This window comes from Sinohyriopsis cumingii, chromosome 9, assembly GCF_028554795.1.
Source record: "Sinohyriopsis cumingii isolate HCF-2022 chromosome 9, ASM2855479v2, whole genome shotgun sequence".
Taxonomy (NCBI): Eukaryota; Metazoa; Mollusca; class Bivalvia; order Unionida; family Unionidae; genus Sinohyriopsis; species Sinohyriopsis cumingii.
Genome location: NC_142969.1, coordinates 38,563,069 through 38,589,957, shown reverse-complemented (window position 1 = coordinate 38,589,957; position 26,889 = coordinate 38,563,069). Strand labels below are relative to the sequence as shown.

At 34.5% G+C, this 26,889-nt stretch overlaps 2 protein-coding genes across 2 annotated transcripts; both read left to right on the top strand.

Annotated features, from left to right (window-relative positions):
- Positions 1-62: 62 nt before the first annotated feature.
- On the top strand, positions 63-8,473 carry LOC149791588 (uncharacterized). Its single transcript, XM_089969455.1, has 9 exons — positions 63-104; positions 1,846-2,058; positions 2,378-2,530; positions 3,152-3,290; positions 4,008-4,109; positions 4,816-4,859; positions 5,545-5,962; positions 6,772-6,907; positions 8,176-8,473. The coding sequence occupies exons 1-9, from the start codon at positions 84-86 to the stop codon at positions 8,471-8,473; spliced, it is 1,524 nt and encodes a 507-aa protein (XP_089825581.1). The 5' UTR covers positions 63-83.
- A 1,494-nt stretch (positions 8,474-9,967) lies between these two features.
- Positions 9,968-14,520, top strand: LOC149791587 (uncharacterized). Its single transcript, XM_089970141.1, has 3 exons — positions 9,968-10,105; positions 10,518-10,640; positions 11,149-14,520. The coding sequence occupies exons 1-3, from the start codon at positions 10,045-10,047 to the stop codon at positions 11,340-11,342; spliced, it is 378 nt and encodes a 125-aa protein (XP_089826267.1). The 5' UTR covers positions 9,968-10,044; the 3' UTR covers positions 11,343-14,520.
- The last annotated feature ends 12,369 nt before the right edge of the window (positions 14,521-26,889 follow it).

Genomic DNA, 26,889 nt, shown 5'->3' with positions numbered 1-26,889 from the left:
ATGTCTTAGAACGGAACGCACAGAACAGTGACATCAAAACTGATTCTTAACTTTGAGCATGCGCAATTTTAGTTACAACAAAAATGGCGACTCCGGTTAAAAAGGTATCATCTCGAAATTAGGTAGCAGAATAGAGACAAAATTTGTTTTTTGTTATGAAACAGTCCTAATTTATTAAGTTGTAAACCTGTTTTGATGGGCAAAAAGTTGTCTTCATAGAACAACCTGTCTTGTTGAATTGTGTGTCTGTTCTGTTGACAAAATTGTCCTTGCTGAATGAACTGAGTTAGTGAGTATAGCTGTTTAGACAATATTTGTATTCAGTGAGTAGTCTCAAGTTATCGAATTGCATATCAGTTTTGATGGACAAAATTTGTCTTCATGGCTCCATGAATTGTTCATCTGCTTTCTAGATGTAATTTGTCTTGACAGAACAGTACCGGAGTTGTGCATTTATTCACAAGTGCTCGACGCGAGATTGATGTTGAGAAAAAAAAATAATAATAATAATCTGAAGGAAAAAACATCATACAGAGTGACAAAACTACCTTAGATTACCCCCATGACCCGTTCTGACATAGGACCCTCTCTATCATAATATATAAGAGAGAAGGTACGTAACTTCCAAACACTTCGTAACTTACACCCATGACCCTCGATTTCCTTCTGCTATTTCCGTCTTTAAAGACAACCGGCCGTACTATATGGCTTGTTTTACTCCCGAGATGTTTTTCTGTTCATTAAATCATCATTCACTTTTTTGCATTGTACCAAAATAAAGTTACAGGCTCCGTCTACAATAATGTCAGTTATTGGTTGTTGATACCTTGCTGAAGTTGGTGATAACCTCAAAATGTTTTCCCAAGTCATGATGTTTCCTTTAAATGCTGTATTGCAGCATAGTCCTATGTGTAAGACCTTGACAGTGATATTTATGTTTCAGGCATCAGGGTCTTACTGCCGAACTAACAGGGCTGTGTAGTGTGCTTTGATGTTGACTAGCATCGTAACGGAAGTAAAATCTTCAGGAATATCTCACAACTGGCAACTAAAATAACGGCACTTTTCTACAAAGTAAAGGCATAATGTTTTGGTCAGACTTTACTTACTTTTGTGTCTTTTCTCTAATAAATTCAAATTCTCACAAAAGAAATGGACCTGTTTTCAAGTTTCGTTGGCCTCCATTCCAATTGACTGGACAGCGATGAATGCCGAAGTCGGGTTAAGTTGAAATTCTATTCTTTAACGAAACGAATAAAAATATATTATTCCTATTGGAACTGTAAAGCAACGTTTCGTTTTGTTCAAGAAACATATCCGTCGCATGAACCTACTTAAACATACTTTGGCATACCTCGACCACCGTCGCATTGCAAAATTTTTAAATGCATGTCAACGGAACAAGAAAATGCATCCATTTGCTAGTGTGATATTTTCATTCCCCCAGGATGAAGACAGCACAGTAAATATATTAAATACACATAAATTAGTAGAAGAGTGTTGATATATGCTGCTGAATGTGTGAGATATTCCTGAAACTTTGACTACTCGTTCCGAAGTCAACATCGGACCATGCTATACATGGCCGTTATTTGGATAGTACGACATAGCACTATAACAAAACCATCATGTGCTATGTCTTACATTGTAGGACTATATTGCATCAGTGCTTAAAAATTTCTCACTACTTACCTACCCACATCCGTTTGACATAATTGGATATTTTGGAATTTGTGTTTTAAAAAAAAAACAATTGTATCAGTCTATTTTGCAGTACAAAATCATAAGGCACATTTTTATTTGGTGTGTAAATATTTAAATTCAGATTATCTTAATTATTTGCAGAAGAGAATCAGAGCATCAGACTTGATGAAAAGTTGTTGTCGTGTCGGTGAGGAAAAGTATGACTTCAGCAAAATTGTTGATCTAAAGGGAGGCGGTGGTAGAGATTCAACAAAGAAGGGTAGACCACCAGGTATTACATCAGGCATGCCGTCAAAGACTGCAGTGCAACCTGTTGCATTGACACTACCAGATGCAGTACCATGTGAAACTGAGGTAAGATACTATTTTCATTGCCCAATGTGCTTTAGGATTGTAAAAATATATTTAACTCATTACGGTTTAAGTCCATTTGAGTAATGTCTGCTGCTGTATATTTTCTTCTTTTACAAATTTAATTACACATATAAAAGTGCCCTGTTCCCGTATGTGTTTGCACTGTGTGCAAGAACCATGTGAGAAATAAAAATTTCTTTTGCAGAATCTCATCAAAATGTAAACATTTACTGTTATATCAATAGATGATGTGTATTTACCAATTTTTCTGTATTTTATTTACTTTTGTCTTATTTTCTATGTTGAATGTCTATTGCAGACAGTAGTGGAGGATTCAACTACTGAGAGATTACTTACATCAGAAGAAATGTATAGTAATCTTTTAAAGGAGTCTGATGGTCTTTTCATGATTGACAAGACCTACCAAACATTTATGTTGCAGGATTTTGACAAAGATAGGATGGCCCTTAAGGTAAATTTTTCTTTAAATTTTTAATCTTTCTAGATTTGTGTAGCCTAGCACTCCATACTCCAAGTTCCTGCTTCCAGAACCTTACATTAGGTAATAGTTCTATTATGATGGACATCTTGCTAAAAGAATGAATAATTGGAAATGAGTTTTGCTAGTAGGAGATAGGCTACTTTAAACTAGTGATACTTTGTCAATTATACATGTATTCAAAACATTATATAATACTGTATGTATGTTTATTCACAGATTGTGTTCTTTGTATATTATTGTTCTATATTTATGTGAACATTGTTCACTAACAAAATATTGTTTATGTACAGGCATCATATTTGCAAGATATAGCAAAATTACCTTGTTTATATCTGGCATACACAATGTACATGCCATTAGACCATTTTCTCAGGACCCTAATATATGTTATAATAAATAATTTAATGCCATGTCCTCCTAGTAGAGCTTTACCAACCGCTCACTGCTTTGATCATGGTATAAGAATAAGAAATTGTGATCATGATTTGTTACAATATGACTTTTGTTTGTTATTATGTTCATTATAATGTATTCATTTTTATAAGTTTAAACTGTTATCAAAGATCTTCTGTCTGTTTTTTTTTTTCACAGACAGGGAAGTTTCTTTTTGCAACAAGAAGGGGGATGTCTTTCAATGACGATATGCATTGGATATATAAATGCACCTGCGATGTAACTAGATCCGAATTTATAGAATGCTGTGGAGAAAGGATGCATGTACCATACAGTGGTAAAAAAATAAAAATGATTTCTCTGCAATTTCAATCAAATCATCCACTTTAAAGATGCATATTCCAGTTCTGACATTATCACAAGAAAGTGAGATATAGCAATAACTTTGCCCAATTACATGGTCCATTTTGTTTTTGTTTTTCCCATTTCTGTCTAAACTATTTCTTGAGTTATGCATGCAGTTTCATAGAATTTTACTAAAATAACAATTCACAATTGCAAATAGTGTTATACATCAAAGTCAAGTTCAGTGTGTCACTAGGAATTGTAGCTTTACAATCAAAATAATATTGGGCTATGTAACTTTTGTTCAGCTTTGGAGAAACCTCGTATAAATCAATTCTTTGTGCATTACTGATGTCATTGTTCATGACTTGGAACAATTATGTACCACTACAGTTTGGTTATGTAAGTGGTGTTTCTGCATTTGTTCTTTCTTAATAGTAAGTTTTATCCCATGTACGATGACTCATACTTTACATGGAAAGTTTTATTTGTCCAACACTATTTGTTGTTTCTGAAATATAAAAATTTAATCTAATATTATAATTACCTATTTATGTGATTACAGACAGTTTTTTTTCCTATTATTATTGCCCACTTCAGTGATCATGGTTAAATTGTTTCATCCCTTATTAATTATTCAGCAGCTCAGTGGCTTGGATTATTATAACAAATTATGTTCACTTGTGTAAGGACACATTTTTTATTTCAGATTTTATGAGGAGAGTGCCTGGATGCATCCACGTAAGCACATTGACAACCATTTTAGACCCCTTCGATGCAGTGAACCAGATTTTTCCGACTCTTTCAACAGGTATATAAATAATATTCCAAGTGCCAATCAGTATTGCAAATTACTGTGAAACCTAAGTTGTAAGGGTACAAAGAGAATGATATTATAAATAAGTCATGTCATGACCAAAATTGACAGTCCATCCTTACTTTGTGTTTATTTTAGTGTTGCACATGTATTTGCATTTCATCTGAGGCATTAGCATTAATAACTGACTGATATAATAACTTCAGGTAATCTGATTTCTGTAAAACAGTGAAGCTTTTAAATTGTTTTCTGTCAGTGGTGATACACATGTACAACATTAACATTACATCAACGAAACTCACAACAATTACACATTCAGATATGAATAATAAGTAAATAGCCAAAATTTAAAGCTGACAAAATTGACATTTATTCGATAATTACCAACTGCATGAATTTGTAATAAATGGTTCATTTTTCAGCCTAATGTTATTGTTTTATTTAGATATTTAGTAAATCTTGTAATATAAGTTAACCCATTATCAAGACTATTTGCTATATTTACTTTTGAGTTTTCGTTTACAAATTCTTCACTGTAGTATTTTCAGTTTTATGAATATTACATTTCCGGTTAAAATTTCTGTTTGTCACCATGCCCAATTATTGCATCATGGACTGTCTGGTAATATGTAGAAAAATATGAAAATGATTGCATTGTTCAGAGTATGTATTTGCTTTTAAGTCACTTCACATTTTTCAGATGATAATGAAGAAGATACAAATGAGTGTGATACATACGCAGATGTAAGTTTAAATTTTGTTAGGTATTAAATAACCTGCCCAACCCTACCTTAAAGAGTATGGTTTACATTCCAATCTAATACCTAAATTTCCCTCATCATAAAAAGGTATGCATCACTTAAAATTGTTGTCTATAATTGTGTTTCTTTTAGTAAGATTTGAAAATATCTTTGAAAAGTAAATGACAGGAAGTTATGTTTTTGAACAATAAACTCATCTAGCCAGTATGAAGTAAATATCGGTAGATAATGCAAAAGACATGTCACAATAAAATATGGGTAATTGGCTATCTTGATCTTCAGGACTTTAAGACAACATTATTGTTTTTAAAAATCAGTTTATACAGTAATGATTTCCTTTCTTTGTAAATTGAACATAATTTCTTTAACTTAGAGATCTGAAAATAATGGCTTGGTTTCTTTTATAACTTGTATATTTACATGATACTTTTATTTTCAGTTGAATAACAAATTTCCATGATTGTGTGTCTGTTACAAACATTGAATTATTCAGTAAACCTTCTGTGATAACATTATTTTCCCGTCCTCAGTGCAGATAAGTAGGTACCAAATATTTTTTTATAAAAAAAGACTGAAAAATTATATGAACCAAAATTGTTGAATATTCAAATGCGATGAATTTTAAAAATATATATATATATATATATACACATTTTATTTTTTCATAGAAAATAATAGAAGTGAGGAAGGGGCTGTTCTGTATTGTTATAGAACATTGTCATGGTGTAATCGATGTCTCTAAAGAAACTAAATGCTTGACCTGTGGAACCACCATGAAGGTCAAGTGCATACACCTACAGAAATTTTCTTCCCATCATGAAGAACTCTGTCAGACAAGTGGGAGCACACGTCCATCATCATATGAGCCCAAATGTTTGTCAAAGAGGAAAATACCATTTCATTCCTCCATCCTAATGCAAGCTGAGTATAAGAAACCATTCACAGAGAGATTCATATACGATGGTGAATATGTCATCTTGGTTTCTGATAACCAGCTGTGTGATGTTTGCTCTGGTAGACTGCAGGAAACCAGCAGCTACATACAGGCCAACATATTTGGTGTCCAGCAGATATTAAGTGCTAAAAGTAAGTAAACTTGAAATTTTAACTGGAAATTTAATTTTACTTTCATGGGACAGTTAAGCTCAAACATTTTGTGCTATCTCAAAAAGTTCTTCTGGGCATATGAGTGATTGATTGTAGGTGCAAATGCAGTCTGGTTATGGTATTTTAAGGCTACATATGAAGAAAGGTCCCAAATGTTTTAAAAGACGAGCTAAAGAGAGACAATCGTTTTTTATATTTTTGCACTATTGAAATAAACAGAATCAGTTACTTTTGTTCCACTTTCTTATTGAATTCAATTTTTATGGCACACTGAGAGGACAAAACTATTACCCAATTCCCCACCTCACCCTTTGTTTTGCTCGTTCCTTTTGATTAGCCCCCGTTTTTTTCCTTCTTGACAGTGCCTAAATTAACGCAATCATAAATGTAATCCTGTTGCTTAAATTAACTGAATAATTAGCTTGTTACTCAGAACTGGTAGAATGGTTTTTATCTGTTTTGATGAAAAATGCTTTCTTATACACACAAATTAAATTATTACGACTTTTTCGTGAGAAAATGAATAGTGTGTCATGTGCAACAGTTCAAATTTTCAGAGAAAGTTTGTAATATAATATGAAATGTTAAGTACATATATATGGAAAGATAACAGGTACACTTCATTAAGAGTAAACATTGAGAATATGTTATCATTACCTACTGATATAATCCTTAAGCCTGTTATATTATCCAGTACCACTGTAAATAATACATGAACATTTTACATGTCTCTAATGACTCATGTATTTATTGAAATGTAACAGAGTTATGTGATATTTAATTTTCAGTCTTCTCCAAAACATGCATGGAATGTGAGAAAACATTCCATTTGGATGGCCTGGAGCAGTGTGTGCTAAATATGGGTAGATACATCATATGTCATGAAGTCCTTAGAAGATTCATGTATTACTTCTTAACTGGAAAGTAAGCATATCGTATTCTCTGAGTATTAATTAAAATATTCGCTTTATTGGGGTTTTTATCCCTTGTAATTAGGTTCTTCTTTTTCAGCCACAGCAGCTTTGTTAAATAGCTCATGTTACTGTATTAAAGTTTATGTAAGCCCTCTTAATCATTTCCTTTATTGAACTGCATGTGTATGCTTAAGATATTATCATTGCTATTAACTACCTGTTTTCTTGGTCATGTTTGATATAATCTTCAATTGTTTGCATATACATATAATTATATATACAGATCATGCTTTTGGCCAAAAGTTGTATTGATTCCATGTTCATTTTTGAAGCAGATGAAGAAGAAATTTTTTTTTTGAAGCATCCAGTTTAAATATTATTCTTGGGGGTGGGGATTTGCCTTTTACTTGCAATTGTCTCAATATTCTGTAGTAATATTTGCAATTATTACAACAATGCAGTACTGCTTCGATGGCCTAGTCATTAGAGTGGCTACCTCGGATGCTGTAGGTCGTATTATTGATCCCTGTCCGAGTCATACCAAAGACATACAAAAATGGTACTAACAGCTGCCTCGCTTGGCTCAGCATTAGGAGGTTAGTATTATGACTGGTCAGGATGATGTGACTGCGTGGGACCTAATGCTACATGTCTGCAGCATGATGCCCAGTGCTAGACAGCACTATAAACTGCCACACTGCAGACATTGTAGCGATATGACTGAAAAATTGTTAAAGCTACATTAAAAATCCAAATCACACACACACACACACAAATACATTTAAATTTGTACAATATTATAGTTGTAACACTTGGATTCATTTCAGCTAGCCAAGGTTCCTATATGACAGCCCATCTACAACTTGGCATATCGTGCAAATATTTCTGTGCTGCGGGTCTGTAAATTTCATTGGATATGGCAGCAAGCCACTGTATCCAATCAAAATTAAGTTGTTAAAATTTTAACACTGTTCCTACATGACCAAGACAAGGGGAGAACACAACTTGCATGGCTGATAAATAAGCAATTTTCCAGTGCTGGTCCATGTTTGCACAAATGCCTTTCACTCAAATACACCTGGAACTTTGGCTAGCAAAGATCCACATGGATTATTTTTAATATCACAATTGAGTAATTGCAAACTGGATGAAAGTAAAACTATGTGCTAATATCTTGTCCTTTGCTCTCTCCTTATAATTAATGATATCAAAAACTATTTTCATCATTCCTTTTTAATTGAATACTGGAATATTTGTTTATAATTTTATTTTCCACAGGTCAACAATTTTCACAGAATACACAGTCCTGTGTAAGATGCACACAGATGCTGGACATGACATTCAGGGAAAACTCAGTTATGGTGAATTTAAATCAGCATGGTACAGCTTTTTGGATCTGCTTGAAATAGATTATTCCAGTGCCTTTGTATGCCCACACTGTGGCCCAGATCCAGACACTGTAGTAATGGATGCAACGTCAGTGTCATTCCGAAAGGAACTTATGTCTTGGCAAAATATACTGTCTTCAGTTAACACCGTGGACAAACCATATGATGCTAGAGATGCACACAGGTAATAATATGAGAGTATGTTAACATTTATTGATGTTTATCCATCTGCCAGAAATTTGGAAGGGACATATTGGCTTTTACCCTATCTTTGAAAAATATCTTGCATTGTTATTGGTGAAGTGTGTTATATTAGACCTGCAAAATGCCATTTGAGGTCATTAGGAAATATAATAGGTCAGTGTGAGTTGATGTCAAAGATTACAGCATTTGAGCACTCATTCACTTATCATTGCTTAACAGTGTCTCCACAAATAATTGTTTGAAAATAATTAACACGTTATTTGTGGCAATTGTCAGAGTAAATTATTGGCATGGTTTGTTGCAACCCAGTATTGATTGATAGTGTCATCTATATATTATAACATACCAAGATTATAATAAATAATGTAACAAATATCCTACATGTGATTTTTAGTCGGTCACTTTCTCCACTTTAGCCAAACGAATGAGTATCATTTCTTATAATTATTTATATATGCAGATTTGTATGGTTTCATGGACACTATTGTTTCAATAGCAATATTGCTTTGCACTGCAAGTTCACAATTATCACTATACAAGACAAATAAAGCTTGATTCTAATTGTGCATGTGTCAGTATATAAGTCAATAAGACATTATGTGGTTGAGAATCATTAAGTACTTCAACTCTAATAGCAAAGTAAGTTTTGTTTTACTAAAATATATTTTAAATCTGATGCTATCATTGGTGATTCTAATTCCTGAGTGACAAGTGTTCATTCCTTTTTTGTATCATGTTCTGTGCCCTCACTTTCATTTTGTCACAGAAATGGCGCCAATATATTACCGTTTCTTTTTTAACAGAGCCAAGGAGCAGACACTTTTTTCAAGGATAGTGAGATCTTTCCTGCTTGACTTTACATCGAGGGGAATAAGTTTAGAGCAGAAAGGGAAACTCCTTCAAACTGTTCAAGAAGAAAATCAAGACTAGACTTTTTGGTATCAGATCTAAGGCAAACCAGTATGAACTGCAAACAGATGAGTTTTGTAAAAGGTAGGATAAGATGGGCATTTGGAATAAAGAGTGGTCTCCATACAAAAATAATGGCTCCGTTTAGCAAAAAAATAAAAATAAAAAGAAATTCCAACTTTTACTTCTCTGCTCATGTGCGAGTCAAATAGCCAACAAATAACGATGTTTTTAACACAACTAGGTAGTATGTTATTGAAAGATGGCCGGGGATTTACTGTTTTCGAGTCAATTCAGAAATAGCTTTCAAAATGTGTTTCCTACTTGATTTTCAGGCAAAAATGACAAAAAGCTCCAGGGGTTAATGTGTTAATGGCATTAAATTAACTGCACACTGGTATCACCAGACTCCAGTTTAATGAGTTCTTATTTGCTCAAAAGGCTACCAAGTTTATCACTTTCAGTTAATCATTGTTTTTAGCCGACATTTCTTCAGAATTGTTATTGTATTAATAAATATTTTTAAACTAAATCACTTGCATGTACATGTTTTAGTTTGTTTATGTACTGTTACCCCATGATTTTGTCAAGAAAATATTTAAGTGTCTTATTTTAATTTATAGGAATTTGCTACGGGTTCCAGGTAATGAAAGTGCATGAATCACCAGATGTTCCATTCACCCTCCTGAGGACCAGATTTAGGAAAGGTTAGTTGTGTGATTGGCTGTTATAAACTTAGATCTTTTGTTTCTTCTTTGAGCATGTGACAAGATATAAATGTATATTTTCAATCATTATTCAGCTGATGGCTATATCTTAATAATACCTTTAACAACAACCATTCAATAATCTTTTCTTTGTTGACAATATTAATTATAGAATGAAACAAATTTTGCCGTTTGGGAATATAGATGGTGTTGTGGATAAGTTCCTTGAATTTTTATACCATGTAATATGGATAATTGTCAAAGGTTATAATATTCGGCCTTTTTTCTACCATTCATAGTTAAGCAGTTAAGAAAGAAATGCTTGAGATTCATATACTTTATATACAAATTAGCAATGATAGTTTTGAAGGTATCATTCAGAAATAGTATATGAGTGTGATTTTTGTTTCAGCTCCAAAACTGGTAGTTTACGATAATGCCTGCTCTCTCCATGTTTACAGCCTTAATAGGGATCCAGTATTTTTCAAGGACACATCATTCCGAGTGGACAGTTTGCATTTTAGAAATCATACAGGTACATGTATTTAAATGAAGTTTTGTTTATTGAATTCCTATACAACATTCTGTGCTATCCATCCTGTTATAGCATTATTTTTATCTGTACATTGCAAACTACACTTCATTCCAAAGACTTGGTACCAGCAGCTGTCTCACTTAGCGCTCAGCAGTAAAAGGTTAGTGTTAGGACTGGTTGGCCTGGTGTCAGGATAATGTGACTGGGTGGGACATCATGCTATGTCTGTGGCATGATGCACCAGTGGCAGACATCACTATAAACTGATACACTATCAACATCATAGCATTCTGACAAATATTGTTAAAGCTACGTTAAATACCCAAATCACACACACACACTCAAACTACTCTTGATTTTGTGGAAAATTCTGTTTATCTTTTTTCTGAAGTTTTACTATTGTTTTGTTATGAAAACAGAGACTGTAATCTTAATTTTGGGGTCCATTCTATATTTTATATTCTGGAGTTTACTTAATTTAAGGATTTGTTTTTCTCTATATTTACAGCATGTGGTCCGAGTTACGAGTTGAAGGCATATCCACAGTATTGTAAATTAAATTCCCAAGTGGTCGAACAGTCCAACTCAAGATTGCAGAGGTTAAAGGGATCCCTGTCTTACATGACGCAAAATAATTTCATGAAACACTGTAAATTTTACTTGTGGGGCCAAAATCAAGAGATCCTTTCTAAAAACAGATGAACCTAAAGATTGCAGTTATTGTTGGCATCAAGCAGGACGGTTATTCCATGAAAAATTACCCCGAGATCCCCAGGCTGTGATCTCTGATTATCATGACATTTTCTCCATATGTACATCTGTGTAAATGATGGCAGCATGCACATTTTCAGTACAGAATTTCAAGTTACTTATAAAGTTCTAGCCAGTTGAAATGGCAAGGGGTAGCATAGTGTGTTTACTTGCAAAATCGTCAGCTGACAATGACGGGTTTTCAGTGCCTTTAACTTCTCACATTATCTCAATATTTACTGTACTATGTATTTGTGGTCTTGGGAATTTGAGGCATAGCTCAGACTTTAAACATCTCATATTTATAGAGATAATACACCCCTAAAATTTGGCCTTTTGTTCGTTACAGATTTTTGTCTTCAGATTTTAAGTTATCTTTTGCCTGGCTGTCCATCACAAACATTAGATATGAAGATTACACCTGCATTGGTTGTATCCAATTGATCTCATCTGATCATGTTTATTGTTAAGCTATACCTGGGGTTCAAACACGAGACTAATCACCATGCAAACTGTGTATCCTCTTTACATATGTGGTTTGACCATGTGGGCAATGACCTAGCATAATGAATTTTTATATGATCGGAATCCATAGCTGTATTTATACCACTGTTCCAAGCTGGAGCCAATGGATTTTGTTATCATTACTGAAATTTCCACAGGGAACCAATCAGTACAAATAAAAAATTAATCTAAGATACCTTCAGAGATGACTTCACAGTGAAGTTCTTGTGATAAGTTCACCAGAATTTCTTTGAGAGGCTGGATTGTAAACAAACCAATGTGCGATGGAACACAGATTTCACTTCTGGATCATCACCAATTCCTTATTACTCACTGTACACTGTTGACAAAATACACACAGACAAAATATACACAGACAAAATGCACACAGACAAAATACACACAGACAACCATTCCCTAAGCTCATATTCTGAAGACTAAACGAATACCTTTTAATCTATGCCAAGAATGACTAAATTTAACTCTTGTAACACCAACAAAATGAGGACAAAATACTCCAAAAATAGACTAGGACTACATTCGTGGGCACTGAACTGGAAGTACTAATTGTGACCTGATTCCTAATAGGGTAAGAAAATTTTAGCTGAATGTAAAAAAAACTTTCATCTGTAATAAAATGTGTCTGAAATAATGCTGCAAAGTTTAAGGAATTTGATCCATGAATATAACATAGGTTTTTATTTGACTCCATTGTAACAGAAACACAAGGAAGTGGAAAATGGCAGACTCAAAAATGCATAAAACTTAAAAGTTTAAAAGTGATTTTATTAATCAAGGTAGACACTGGAAATAAACTGTAATTAGTTTTGAGCAATAACAAATATTTGGAAATTGCTAGAAATTAAATTTGTCTGTTAAACTTTACTAAAAAATTCAATTTTAAAAACTGATACACATTTTTGTATGGCAACTTTAATTCAAATTATATTTTCTAGAGAATTTATAACCTAAAGTTGAAAATTTTTGTTCTTTGACAAAATGTCTCCATTCCTTTATCATGAACATCAGTGGTTTTCCTTATCAGGTGTGAAGTAATTAAACTTGAGCCTGTCAGTAATAGGCAACACCTGAAATCTCTTATCATTGAAATACACTAGTTAGGGGTACTGATCAAGGAAGTGATGTCATTTCCATTGATGAAGGGGAGGAGCTCACAGATGTTAAGCTTCCAATAGTATTGAAGAGTTGGTGGAGTTCTTTGAAAATCAAGGTATCATGCCTCTTCTAGCTATACAAGTGAGAGAAAGGATACTTGTACTTTACATGCAGTTATTGTAACTGAAACCATGAAAGTGTACAACAAGAGGAAGAAGACTTTATTTTAAACCTGGAAATATTCCACATAAAGTGGTCGCATATCTGATTGATAATACTCTACCAAATTCCAGTGCTGCATCAGTTAAGTGACCAGAAGAATAGCAGGGACAAAGCTGACAAATGAGGGTCTTTTTTCAGTTGTGGCACCAGACAGTAATGGTTTGGGTCTTCTAGAATTCTATGGCCATCATCCACAACAAAACTGGACCTTAAATAGATGGAAATGAATCATTATAATGGGGCACGTATGATCTGTAGGGGGAAAAAATGTTGAAAAGTTTAACCAAATCATTCATGGACATGGCAATCCAGACAGCATATCTGAGAGACCCAAGTTCCAAATTGTTGATGAAAGAAAACAGAGACTTGCTTGGAAGCATATAATGATGTTTAAGAACTGCAACTTTAAGTCAGCAGAGTATAAGTTGTACAAGGAGATAAAAACAATAAACCTGGGCCAAATCCTGATGTTGCCAATATGATGCTTCAAGCTGGACTACAGGATACACCAGTGAGCAACACCAGAGCTAGATATTTGCTTGTGGCCATTGCCATTCCACCACTTAGGAGAACATATATGCAAAGGACCTCCAACATTGTAGGCAAGCTACTGTAGAGTTAAATACAAACTTTTTATAGCAGACAAGCTGAAACTAGTCAGACAAGTTAATGTCATGCATGGTGTCCAGGATCCTACACAAATGAAGGTTGCTTTTGATGCAAGATGCAATGCCATATAGCCTTGAATGTGAAAAGAAACCTGGTCAAAGTTTATCTCAAACTGTTGGAATTGCCTGTGAAAATGTTAAAGAGATAGCAAATTCTCAGCCAAGATAAGTACTCGACCTCAGTACTCTGCAGTTTGATCTTCAAATGAATGATGGAAGACAATTATGGTGGTGATGTTAGAAATATTAAATGTCAACTCCCCCAAGTACTGGATGCCACTCTGTGCTGTTATTCTGGGTACTGCAGGAAATGTCAGCATTATTCAGTGGTCAGTGGGGAGGAAGTTCTAACAATTGATCGATACGATCAGCATACCTGGGCCCTCATCAAGTGATTCATCTGAACATGATAGAAAATGATAAGAATATCCTACTAGAAGTCCTGAAAATGTAATGTGTTGTTGTAGAACAATTGCAACTGAACACAATGACACAGAAATGTGAGGCTGTGAACTGATCAATCAGTGTTAAATTACCTAAAAATGTGAACTATTCAATAAACTTTGAGGCAAGAGTGCATTCAGCAAGACATAGACTCAATAACAGACTGGGAAAACCATTGAAAACCAAAGTAAATTACCTGGGAGGTATGCTTTCACCAAGGACTATGAGATCAATGGAAACAGTGGATAAAAACTGTACTTTCCATGAGTTGTAGGAAACCAGGCAACATATTCTGACAAGACAAGTAGATACGATGCAGGCTCATCTGCGGTACAAAACTCAGCAAGGCAAAAGGAAGTCTGACTACTGCAAAGTACTGCTGGATTCCAAGGGTGATGACTCCTGTGCATGTGTTTATCAGGAGCCAGTGGACACTGCAGACAGAAATGAAGATCTTAGTCCATGTGCAAAATGACTGTGCTCAAAGAAATCATGAAAAGCATGATACAGAATGGAAAACTGTCGTGGGGAAATCCGTAGGTAACACAATGCATGTTATGTGCACTTTTGTTATTTACTACCACCTGATGAGACCTATGGAGAGGTCGAAACAGTTTTCTCAGAATATAAAGACAATGTAAAGAAATTAAAAAGCAAAATAAATCTATAACAAAAAATTCTAAAGTGAAATGACTCACTGACTGAACAAATAAAGGAATGTATTTAAGACGGAGCTGTCATGCCAGCATGTTCTAATACCTAAAGAACACACTCTTTCTTCTATCCTTGTTATTCAACACAATCATCCATGTTTGCATGCATCATATCAATCAATAATCTCCATTTCATGCATTTAAACAGTAAGTCAGACCTGATTTGATATGGATGTGGGTGGGTGTACAGGACATATCATGATACAGGTAATACCTGTATTATTCTTGTCACAGTTTCAACTTTATCATGCAGTCTGGAAAGTCAACATGCCTGGTAACCTTTGCAGCACTGCCTATTGCTGTTGATGGAATTAGGTTTTATATAAACACTCACACCTAAACTATTGTGGTAGAAATGGGATGCATCAAGCTCTTTTGGAATGTTTAGACTTCGCAGCTTTACTTTTAATTATAGTCTCTGGATGGACACACTTTTTCTTCGATATGTTTGTCTCAAGGTCCCTATATGACAACAGGCCTTATAACCTAGATTATATTACATATATATAGAGAGAGACAGTCAGACAGACAGACAGTCAAATCATTCAATAGCTCGTGAAACAAAGAAAGTTATCACCTAAGGCAGTGTAAAACCATGATTTGTTCAGAAAACTCCTGACATACCTCAGTGGAAGGCAAAGACCTTTAAATACAAGACATTTATATATTTGCTGGGATGAAATTTGAATTGCTGTTGTTACCCGGTGACTACAAAACACGTATTCATTAGTAGTACAGGTTTGACTTTGTGTGTTTGTGTATGTATGTTTAATATATGTATATAACAACAAATATTTAAACATATAAATGAACATAGATAGGACATAAAAAAATTATATCAGTCAATCATTATCATCTCATGTTGCCACACATTTGAACAAGAGTTCCCTTACTTTACAAGATTTCTTCTTTCAACTTATTATAGCTGATGCTGAGATGGAACATCCGCTAAAGAAAACCTATTGGATTCACCGTCTTAATACGGTATATCCAAAAGGTATAAAGTTCAAAACACTATACCACATTCATGAATCAAACTTTTTATGATAATTTTATGTCCCATGTTTACAATTAGTTAAGAATATTTGTATATTTTTCTAATTTTCAGAATAATTTAACTAGTAAAAGTATCCACAAAAATCATACAAATAAGTTTACTAATTCTTTAAAAATGAACAGGTATTTTAAAATTCTCATTATATTATGATTAATTACCTATAAAATATTTATTAATTGATTATAAGTATTATGCACGCCATAATTTTTTATTATATAATTAGAGTTCTGATGAAATATTGAACATTCTTGAATAATGTCAAGATATATATTTTTTTAAATTGTGCATTAGACATAATAAAAATATTAATAAAATTGTTTCACTCTATTTATTCATAAATGTTTGAGATAGTTATTAATAGAAATATATGTATCTTTACAATCCAGTTTCATGCATTGAAATACCATCTATTTGTACTGTATAAGCATATTTCCATGTCAGTTATTCATTCAAGAATAAAATAATTAGGTTAAAAATGTAATATATTATGTCATCTTGTTTATGTTATAATTGTCTATATCAGCAGCAGGGAAGTTGTACAGACCCCCTGGCTCAGATAAATTTAACCCTCCTACCAAACATTTATCCGTAGAAGCCTCAGATTGCAAAAATAAACCCTCCTACGAAAAATAATCCGCAAAATTTCACCCCAAGATGCATTTTCAGGCATAAAAAAAAAGGCAGCTTTTTTGGGGGGGGGGGTATTGTAAAATTTGTTTGTGCCATAATTGAATTATGGTGGGCTGCAATTTTATGAGTAAATTTGATCAAGACCAACACGATATCTACTACGCGGATCGTGAAGATTAATCGTGACAAATCCGTGCGGAGTCGCTTGAGCGTGACTAAAGAAATTTTTAAACTTATTTATGTCCATATCGCCATTGCACCAAGTTTGATGAATATTCCTCAGCGTGTGAGTATCAACGCCATTGAAAACTGATAAAATATTACAATTATCTCTAATAACCTTCGGAATTTGCGTATATCGCTGCGTCACGTAAATCACATCGGTGTTCTTGTGTCGGCCACGCGAGAATATCCTAGCCGGATTAGTTTGCTTATCCAGCATCACATCATCGAAAACAACAAGATTATTAGCATCACCATCTAAATTTTCTACTGATGGAGCTTCATTGATATCCGTTATAAATTCTATTGTGCCATCCTCAGTATTATCACTAAATTCCTTCAGTACTTGATAACATCGCTGATCATCAACGGATGGCGCAACTAAATACAATTTATCCCATTTTAGCCATCTCATTATCAAATTTAGTAATAACTGCGTTTTTCCAGATCCCGACGGGCCAATGATTATCATTCTTATCGAATTTGGTAATGCTGAAGTGTGTTTCACTTGCTCGCGTTTTTTCGTGGCTGAAAAATCAATTACATTCATGTTATTAGAATATTATGGATTCATATTGTGTTAAGTGTCGCACTCGAACTGCTACGCTAAATCCAATCGAAGTTGTTACACGCAACAACAGGAATGCTATCAGGGGAGAGTGCGCAGTTTGTGGTACAATCAAATATAGATTCGTTAAAAAAAAGATAGAAGAACCGGAGGAGATATTACCGCCTCCTTAACAAATCTGCCAGGATTGCCTTGGGCGAAATATCCCGGAGAGAAACATCTGCCAGGATACAACTATTGCGGACCTGGTACAAGGCTAGATATAAGACTTAATAATAATAATCAACCAAATCCTGGTGAAGAACCAGTAAATGTTATTGATAACGCATGCTATTATCACGATCTCGCATATCGCAGTGGAGATTTAGAACAACGACATCTCGCTGATGTGAAGCTAATTCACGCAATAGACGCCATTCCTAATAAAAAATTCAAAGAAAAATTGGCAACTTGGTTGATAAAAGGAGCAATGAAAGGTAAATTAGTTTTAGGTGCTGGTTAATTTATAATGGAGCAAATATATTATTCTCCGCGAGGATTCTGGAAAGGAAAATCAGCAATTGCCAAACTTGCCAAGGCTGCAAAAGTAAAACACTCCACCGCTGCATCATGGTTATCAAAGCAAGCGGTTTGGCAAATTTATCTTCCTCTGCCTAAGAAAATACCATATGCGAGTTTCTCCGTTAGTGTACCTAACGAAGTTCATCAAGCCGATTTAATGTTTCTTCCTCACGATACCGTTGACGGAGTTATATACAAATATGTTCTGACGGTTGTTGATATTGCAAGTAGGTACAAAGAAGCGGAACCGTTATCGAATAAAACAGCAACAGATATTGCTAAGGCATTTAGCGAAATTTATTCACGATCTCCATTAACATGGCCGAAGCTTCTCCAGGTTGATCCAGGTCGAGAATTTCTTGGCGCGGTTACTTCACTGATGAAAAAGAATAATGTTAAAATCCGTCGCGGTATTGTAGGTGTTCATCACAATCAAGCTATCGTTGAGAGATTCAATAAAACTCTTGCAGAACGATTATTCGGATATCAGTACGCGCGCGAATTTATCCAAGATAAACGATCTCACGATTGGGTAACAAGATTACCTCACGTGATTAACGCACTAAATAACGAAGTAACACGAACAATATCAATGAAACCCGCAATTGCAATTACAAAAACAAATATACCACTAAAGCGAAGTTCAATAATTTCGCCGGTGTTAGGTAGTGTCACGGTTAGATATTTATATAAAGAAGGAGAAGCCGAGGGTGGCAGAAAAAGAGCAACCGATCCAAACTGGAGTGTTACAACACATAAAATATCGGCAGTAACAAGATCATCAGGAAGACCAGCAATTTATTTTCTAGATTCATTAGCACCACAACGAGGATTTACCAAAGAAGAACTACAAGTAATTCCAAGAGATACTCAATTACCGCCATCTTCGTTAATGTGAAATCTAATTCTACCCAATTGAGATAATTTTCTTACTCGAGAAACAGCTAGATAAACTAAATTTGACCAGGAAATTCTATCATCAACAATCCAAACTTGACCATCTACTGTTAATCCCTGTGACGAGTGAATCGTTGCTGCGTATCCAAGTTTCCATGGCGATCTTTCTGTGTTTATCGCATCATTGACAAGATTAATATCAACGAAAATAATATCGTTTAAAACCATTATTTTTTCTTCTCCGCATGGCAAAGTAACATTAATATTTTGTTTTCTAGTATCAGCTGGCCTATAGCATAACGGAACCTGCATCGTTGGAAATTTCTCGCAGTGAAGCTTAAATAATATTTTCTGAATATTATCACGAATAATTTTCCTGCTAGCAACGATCAAATGATCTGGACGCCACAAATTTAGAAATTTATCCATCGAAGTTTCGTCTATTATTTTTCTCATCACATCACATTGAAACTTATTAGGTTGCAATCGAATCATTTTTTTAAACTCAGTTAGTAAATTATCATTAGATCTATAATCGGCATCAATCTCTTCATAATAATCTACAAAGTTTCTAAGCCATCTATGAGGAGATTCACCATCAATAGGATCCGGTTGACCATGATCTCCGCACATTATTACTGCGGTATTTTTTTCTTCTAGCCAACTCAGGAATGATTTTAATGTGGCGAGATTTACTGTGCAAATTTCATCAAATATTATAATCTTGTTGATATATTTGTTTCCCATTCGAGCTGGATCCCACAATCCACCGCTGTACTTGAAATAGCTGTGATAAGTACAGGAATTAACGCCACGTTGTTTTATTTCTCGTGCTAATCTGTGTGTTGGAGTTAACACGATCATATCGGAGTTTGAAAATAAGTTTATTGCTCTTGTTGTTTTACCGCTACCACCAGGACCATTAAGATAAACGAATTTGTTTCGCGAAATTGGATCAAACGCAGATGCTGCTGTTGATACTTCATCGCATTGGTCTCTATGAAACTTATCGCAATCTTCCACATCAGCGTCTTCGCAGTAATCTAGAATATCTTCGTTCTTTATTCTCCAAGTACCCCAATCTCCATTGGCGATTAAATTTTCTAATCTGCACTGATATTTCTTATCAATATAAAATGAATCCGTTGCAACTCTTACCGCGATATCAGCAAATTTATTTATCATTGATAGCAGATTGATACTCACATAAGCGAGCATCGATGATCTTAAATGAGTATACTGCGCTGATTCTCCATCGAGATAAGTTATCACGGTACCTAATTTTTCTCCATCAATAATAATATTTTCTCTATTGCAAAATATTCCTCTTGACGCCGTATCGGCAATAATAAAATCCATCTCAGCGTCATTGATAAATAATCTAGCGTGTCTATGCTTATGATCAACTGATCCTCCTTGAGTAAATTTACCAATTATTTTTCTTCCAATATCTTTCGCGTTCTCACAATCCGTTGGCAACCACACCTCGGTCTGCTTTCTATACGATATAATCGCCTCGCTTACCGTCAACGATATTAACATCGATGAATTCAGCATATATCTCAACAATACCGTAGGGACCCATCTTCGCTGAGATAAATGCCGACCAAACCAAATATAGCAAATCCTATGCAAATTCTCAGCAAGTTCGAACGAAGTAACATGAGCGAATCCTGTCATAACAAAATCGGGTAATGGTCCGTTGATTGCAACTCTCGTCATCTCGTTGGTAGGATGACCGAATTTAACAAAGTAATCTGCACAATCACCATATCCAAGGAAACTTCCAGGATAGCACGCGCTCATATCAACTGAAATCATATCTTCGAAATAATATTTGGTATTCCACAATCCTCCATGACCGTATTCGATACAACTAAGTTGAATATCATTAAGAAACTCATTCCTTGTGGGTTTCCACGAATTTCTTTCTCTCGCGGCATGAGCGGCAACAGATGGAACAGTAAAACAATTTGTCAGCAACTGATCTGGATTTGACGAATATTTCTCCGCGATATTTTTCATCGATTCATGTAATATTTCATCACGGTAAATATCTCCGCGTGGCAAGATAAATTGATCATATCTTTCTTCGCTTGAGAATAACCAAACAGATATAGGATCGGACTTGGCTAATAATTTGATATATCGGAACATTGAATCGGCACCGTTAGTGGGATAGAATTTAACAACACGATCTCGTGGAAATATCATTACCGACTGAGTCCACGCATGTGAATTATGATCAACAATTTCGATTGGATTTCCTCGAGATTTATACGGTGACGAGTATAATATTTCACCTGATAACGTTTTAACTGTAATAGGAAATTTAAGTTTCCTACTCAACGCAGCAACATCATCAATCGATGCGCCATTAATAACTGTCTTTGCCCACGTGTTAATTTTATCCAATCTCAATTGGGTCAGACCAGATCCGCGACGAGCATTTTTCATGTGCTCGATAACTCTCTCAGCAACGCAATTTATCATCGGCGATTCTCTCATCGCTGGTAGATTTTTCGCATCAGGATTGTTATTCAGACGATAAATTCCATAAACAACAGCACTAGAAGGATAAGCTCTAGCGTAATAAGGACCATCAATCCCTAGTAACAATCCCGGCTTCGAATTCTTATCAAGAATGACATTTTTCTTACCGCCGCGCACCGGGTCTCGTTTATCGCGAATAATCCAAGTATCGTCCGGCATTTGTGCAATAAATTTTATTCCGAAAATAAATCGTTCTTCTTTGTGTTCAGATTTTATGTGTTCGATTATCTTTTTCGCTCGTTCCAAATTCATAGTAGCATCAATGAAGTTAGTTTTCCAAGTTGACCAGGTATGAATCGCTCCATCATCAAAAAATTCCTTCTTCGCACGATCAACTTCAGGAACAATAAATTCTGCCTCATCAAGATCAAATAAATCCATTATTATATTTTAGACAAATATCTAATTATAATAATGAAGCAATGCGCTTGGATAATAGTCGGATCAACAAAATCATGTGATAAATCTTGCAGAGGTGAATATTGCGGCGCTCATATATACGAAGTTCGACGAGGCAACAAAGGACCACAACGATGTTTGGTTTGCCAAGTTGGCATTCGAGGAAAGACTCGATTATGTTTTTCTTGTGGTGGAAAGAAATATCGTGAGCTACGGAGATATTATGAAAAGAAATCTTCCTCAGTAATTTCTTGTGAAGAAGATTATATTAATCGTTTCAAAGCAAATTATGATTTAGAAGTATAAAATATTATATATGGAAATGAAATCAACGATTCCTATGAGTGAATATAGATCACATCCTACCATTGATGATTATGAAGCATCCAAGGATGGAAATGTGAGACACATCAGAACGAAGAATCTTGTTGGTAATATTAATATGAATGGATATCTCAAATTCACAATCAGCAAAAATAATAGGCGAAGAAAAACAAATTACTTCGTTCACAGATTTGTGTTCGAATGTTTCCATGGACTCATCAGAGACAATTTGGTTATAGATCATATCGATGGAAATAAACTTAATAATGAATTAACTAATCTTCGAGCTGTGACTCAGAGTGAAAATTGTTCCTCGGGTAACACTGGAAAACATCCGAAAGATGCCAAGTCAATTAAGTCGGTAAATCAAGAAACAAATGAAGAAATTGCATTTGAGTCGATATATGCTGCTGCGAAATTTTATGAAATTACTCCAGTATCGATATGGCGAGTAGCGGAGGGAATAAACCACAGAACATTTTCCTACAATCTCGGTGAGTGGATCAGATTCTTCTATGTTCCAATAATATTTGATGATGATGAAGAATAATTAAATACTACAAAATTAGTATAATGGACGAAGAAATAATAAACGATATTATGGGAGAGATTAATAGTTTGAAAAGAAAAATAGATCTCCCATCGGACCTTGATGTGAATAAAATCAGATCAGAATTCGAAACAATTATTCTAGGGAGACTCGAATATAAATATACCCTGCCGTCAGAATATAAATTAATAAAGAAGATCCAAATCGCGATGTATCAATCACTTGCGACAGTCAGCGATGATCACATCGAGGATTTTGTTAAATTATCAACGCTAGTAGAAAAAGCTAGATTAATTTTATCCGACGCATACGAATCAAGAAAAATTACAAGTTCGCGCGTTAGACAGTTGAAAAAACTTGTTGATGAGAATAAAACAAGAGAATCTCTGATTCCTAAGACGGCATAAATTTACAAAATAAAAAAAAAAGATTAATTTTGAAAAATTCTTCTGGGTTTTATTTATTTTTTTCGTTTGTTTTTCCCTGGGATACAGATTTAAAAATCAAAAACTTTCGATTACGATCTCACCAACAAACTAATACTTAACGTTTCTCCGCGAATATCAAGTAAATTTCCATCTTGATTTGTTAGTTTGAAATTTATTCTTGATAATAATCGATTATGACAGCGTAGGTAAAACGGATTAACCGGCTCCTTTATTATCAAGTAACCAGGAGAGACGTTAGGAGAGAATGTGTATAATACAAATCCCTGCTCCGCTCTTGATATTGCAGGATCAACATTGTAGCTACCTTCCACAACATCAGCATGAAGATAAACAGCAATCACTTCGGTTATATTAACTATCCCAGGTGATATATGTCTCCCTTGTCCAATTCCATCATTATCATGCATCAAGATTGATTCTGCTTGTGTTTTCTTCTTAACCCACGCGTCGTGTAATTTAGGAAATAACTTATCAGTCGTATCAGTGACAAATTTTCTCATCTCATCAACATTGTAGCCGGGAAATTTATAATTTGGCAACGTCCTCTCGGTTAGATTATGTCGTTGCATAAACGCGTTAATAATAAAACCCATACCAAAGACGGCGCTGTTTTGTATATAGCCCGTTGCTAGTTCGTTAATAAGTTCCATATCAGCAGCTAATTTATTTATCCGCTCTGTTGTAATTATAATTTCGTTGCATGAAGCTTGTACGTTAAATACGCAATCTTGGAAATAATGTTCTAACAGTTTCTTTTGTATTTCGTATTCGTTGATAATTTTAACAAATAATATTGTAATGCTATCCTCGAACAAATCTAGCATATAAACTGATCCTGATGAAAAATCAAGACTCGCCTTAGTTTGTTCATACTGATCAATATAGTCCAAGTCAAGTCCGTGGTAGTTTTTTTCATTGCTGATGAAGTCGGACTTCTTTGGTTCTGGTGTTGTTATTCTACCAGGCGGAATATCAGGCCAGCCTAATACCGACCTGATAGATGAACGGTAAATATCTACCATGTATGGCGATTTTACTTCAATGATTGATGATAACGTTGGTTCATGTGCTGATATCTTTATTCCTGGATGAGCATCGCCAGTAATATTCGATATTCTAGTGTTGAATTCTTTATCAATTTGCTCAATCTCATAGCTGCCGGTTGGTATACTAACAACAAACCAACTAGGAGTTCCATCGGCGTGTTTCTTATCAGCAACAACAAGTGAATTGTTTGATAATAATTTACCGAATGATTTTGATCGGATATTAGGCCAACTATTATAAACTCGTAACTGTATCAATGCCATTTCCTTTGCACCAATTGGAGTTGGAAAATTAATACTAAATTCTGGATTAGTTGAGCTTAGTGATATTAACGTTGTTGTCGGCGGTGTTGTGTTTGTCACTATCTGGACTAACTCGGACATTATTATTATTCATTTGTTCAATCTCAGAGTAGATGTTGATCATCGAATAAAATTCTGTATCGGATATAACTCCATCGTTGAGACTTTCGGAAATCAGCGATGATAACTTCGAATATGCGTCATTGATCTTAGTTAGTTTATTTTTGTACGATAATAATTTCTCACTTGTGCACGAAGATATTTTTCTTGCAATAATATTGAGAACGCCAGCTATCGTTGTTGTTGATGAAATTATTATCGTTGCTACGATCGGTGCGATTGTTGTTACTACGGATAAAACAATACCCGCACCTGCGATTATAGCTGATGCAGTATAAACAACAACATCAATAGTAACTAATCTGCGCTGGTATTTCTTTATTTTTATTTGATACTCGTCTATTTGTTTTTTTAGTGAATCTTGCCATGATCGCGCAAGATTATATCGATAATCCGATGCGGTCATTATTAGTTATTTATCTAGCCAATTCTTAGTAAATTTTCAGCTAGTTGGAAGTTTATCTAGCTAAATTTGATTACTGGAATTTTTTCAGCTGGTTGGGGTTTCCCTATTTCGACAACTATTGTTCCTGGAGAGATTTCATGCCATGTGGCTAAAAATTCGAAAATTACAAAATAAAACACTTGTCCCGTGGTGGTTCTATCCGGCGGTGTTAATCTGAAAGTCTCAGTATCATTTTTGTTCATAGAAATAATAAAAAATCCAGGATAATATTCACAAATGTTGTATTTGACAGACTTCACGCTAAGTTTTGTTTTTCCGGCGAGAATATATATTCGATAAATACCTTGTATCGGCGCGGTAAAAGAAAAAGAATCATTTTCAGGCGTCCAGATAAGATCTTGCGCCCCCAACACAAATGACACGTGGCAGGATAAATTATCTGCCACTACTTGATCTGGTATATTAAATTTCGAAAGTTTATTAATTTTCAATTTTGATAATTTTGTGTTGATACTTAGAATTTCTTTGTCGTACAATGTCGTATCAACTTTTTCACTTATTGCTGTATTTACCTTAGCAATTTCTTCGTTGATAGATTTTACTCTCTCGTCAAGATCGTCGTGTGATGTTTTATCGACCTTTCCATTAATGATTTGACGTATCACGGAAATTTCTTCATTAATTTTGATAATATCCTCGTTGATTTTTTTTGTTTTCTCGTCAAGAAAATTATGTGATGTTTTATCAACTTTTTTTTCCATTACGGTATTTATCTTGGTAACATCTGCGAGAATACCAGTAACATCATCGCCGATTTTCTTCGTTCTTTTTAGGAGATTATCGTGTGATGATTTATCAACTTTTTGATTTGCTAATACACGAACCGTTTCAACGTTGCTGTTGATTTTAGTAATATCTTCGTCGATTTTCTTTGTTTTCTCGTCGTGTGATGTTTTATCAACTTTTTGATTTGCTAATACACGAACCGTTTCAACTTCCTTATTGATTTTGGCGATATCTTCACCGATTTTCTTTGTTTTCTCGTCGTGTGATGATTTATCAACTTTTTGATTAGCTAATTCACGAACCGCGTTAATATCATCGTTGATGGATTTTGTTTTCTCGTCGTGTGATGTTTTATCAACTTTCTGAACCATTGCGGTATTTATCTTTGTAACATCGGCGAGAATGTTAGTAACATCCCTGGTTGTTCTTGTTAGTTTTTCACCAAGATCATTATGTGATGATTTATCGACTTTCTGCTGTGTTAATCCACGAACTGCTTCAATGTCCTTACTAACCTTAATAATATCATCACTGATTTTCTTTGTTTTTTCGTCGTGTAATGATTTATCAACTTTTTGATTTGCGATTTGACGCATCGCGTTAATATCCTCATCAATCTTCTTTGTTTTTTCGTCGTGTGATGTTTTATCAATTTTTTGATTTGCTAATCCACGAACTGCTTCAATGTCTTTGCTAATCTTAGTAATATCCTCGCCGATTTTCTTTGTTTTTTCGTCGTATAATGATTTATCAACTTTTTGATTTGCTAATCCACGAACTACTTCAATGTCCTCATCAATCTTCTTTGTTTTCTCGTCGTGCAATGATTTATCAACTTTTTGATTTGCTAATTCACGAACTGCGTTAATATCCTCATCAATCTTCTTTGTTTTCTCGTCGTGTGATGATTTATCAACTTTTTGATTCGCTAATCCACGAACTGCGTTAATATCAGCAAGAA

What these genes read in the sequence shown, in the direction of transcription:
- LOC149791588 (XM_089969455.1), top strand. Translation starts at nt 84, where the DNA reads ATGGCGACTCCGGTTAAAAAG. An exon ending in CAGTACCATGTGAAACTGAG is followed by an intron (nt 2,059 to 2,377) that starts GTAAGATACTAT and finishes TGTCTATTGCAG; the next exon opens with ACAGTAGTGGAGGATTCAAC. An exon ending in TTTTCCGACTCTTTCAACAG is followed by an intron (nt 4,110 to 4,815) that starts GTATATAAATAA and finishes CACATTTTTCAG; the next exon opens with ATGATAATGAAGAAGATACA.
- LOC149791587 (XM_089970141.1), top strand. Translation starts at nt 10,045, where the DNA reads ATGAAAGTGCATGAATCACCAGATGTTCCATTCACCCTCCTGAGGACC. An exon ending in GAGGACCAGATTTAGGAAAG is followed by an intron (nt 10,106 to 10,517) that starts GTTAGTTGTGTG and finishes TTTTTGTTTCAG; the next exon opens with CTCCAAAACTGGTAGTTTAC. An exon ending in GCATTTTAGAAATCATACAG is followed by an intron (nt 10,641 to 11,148) that starts GTACATGTATTT and finishes CTATATTTACAG; the next exon opens with CATGTGGTCCGAGTTACGAG.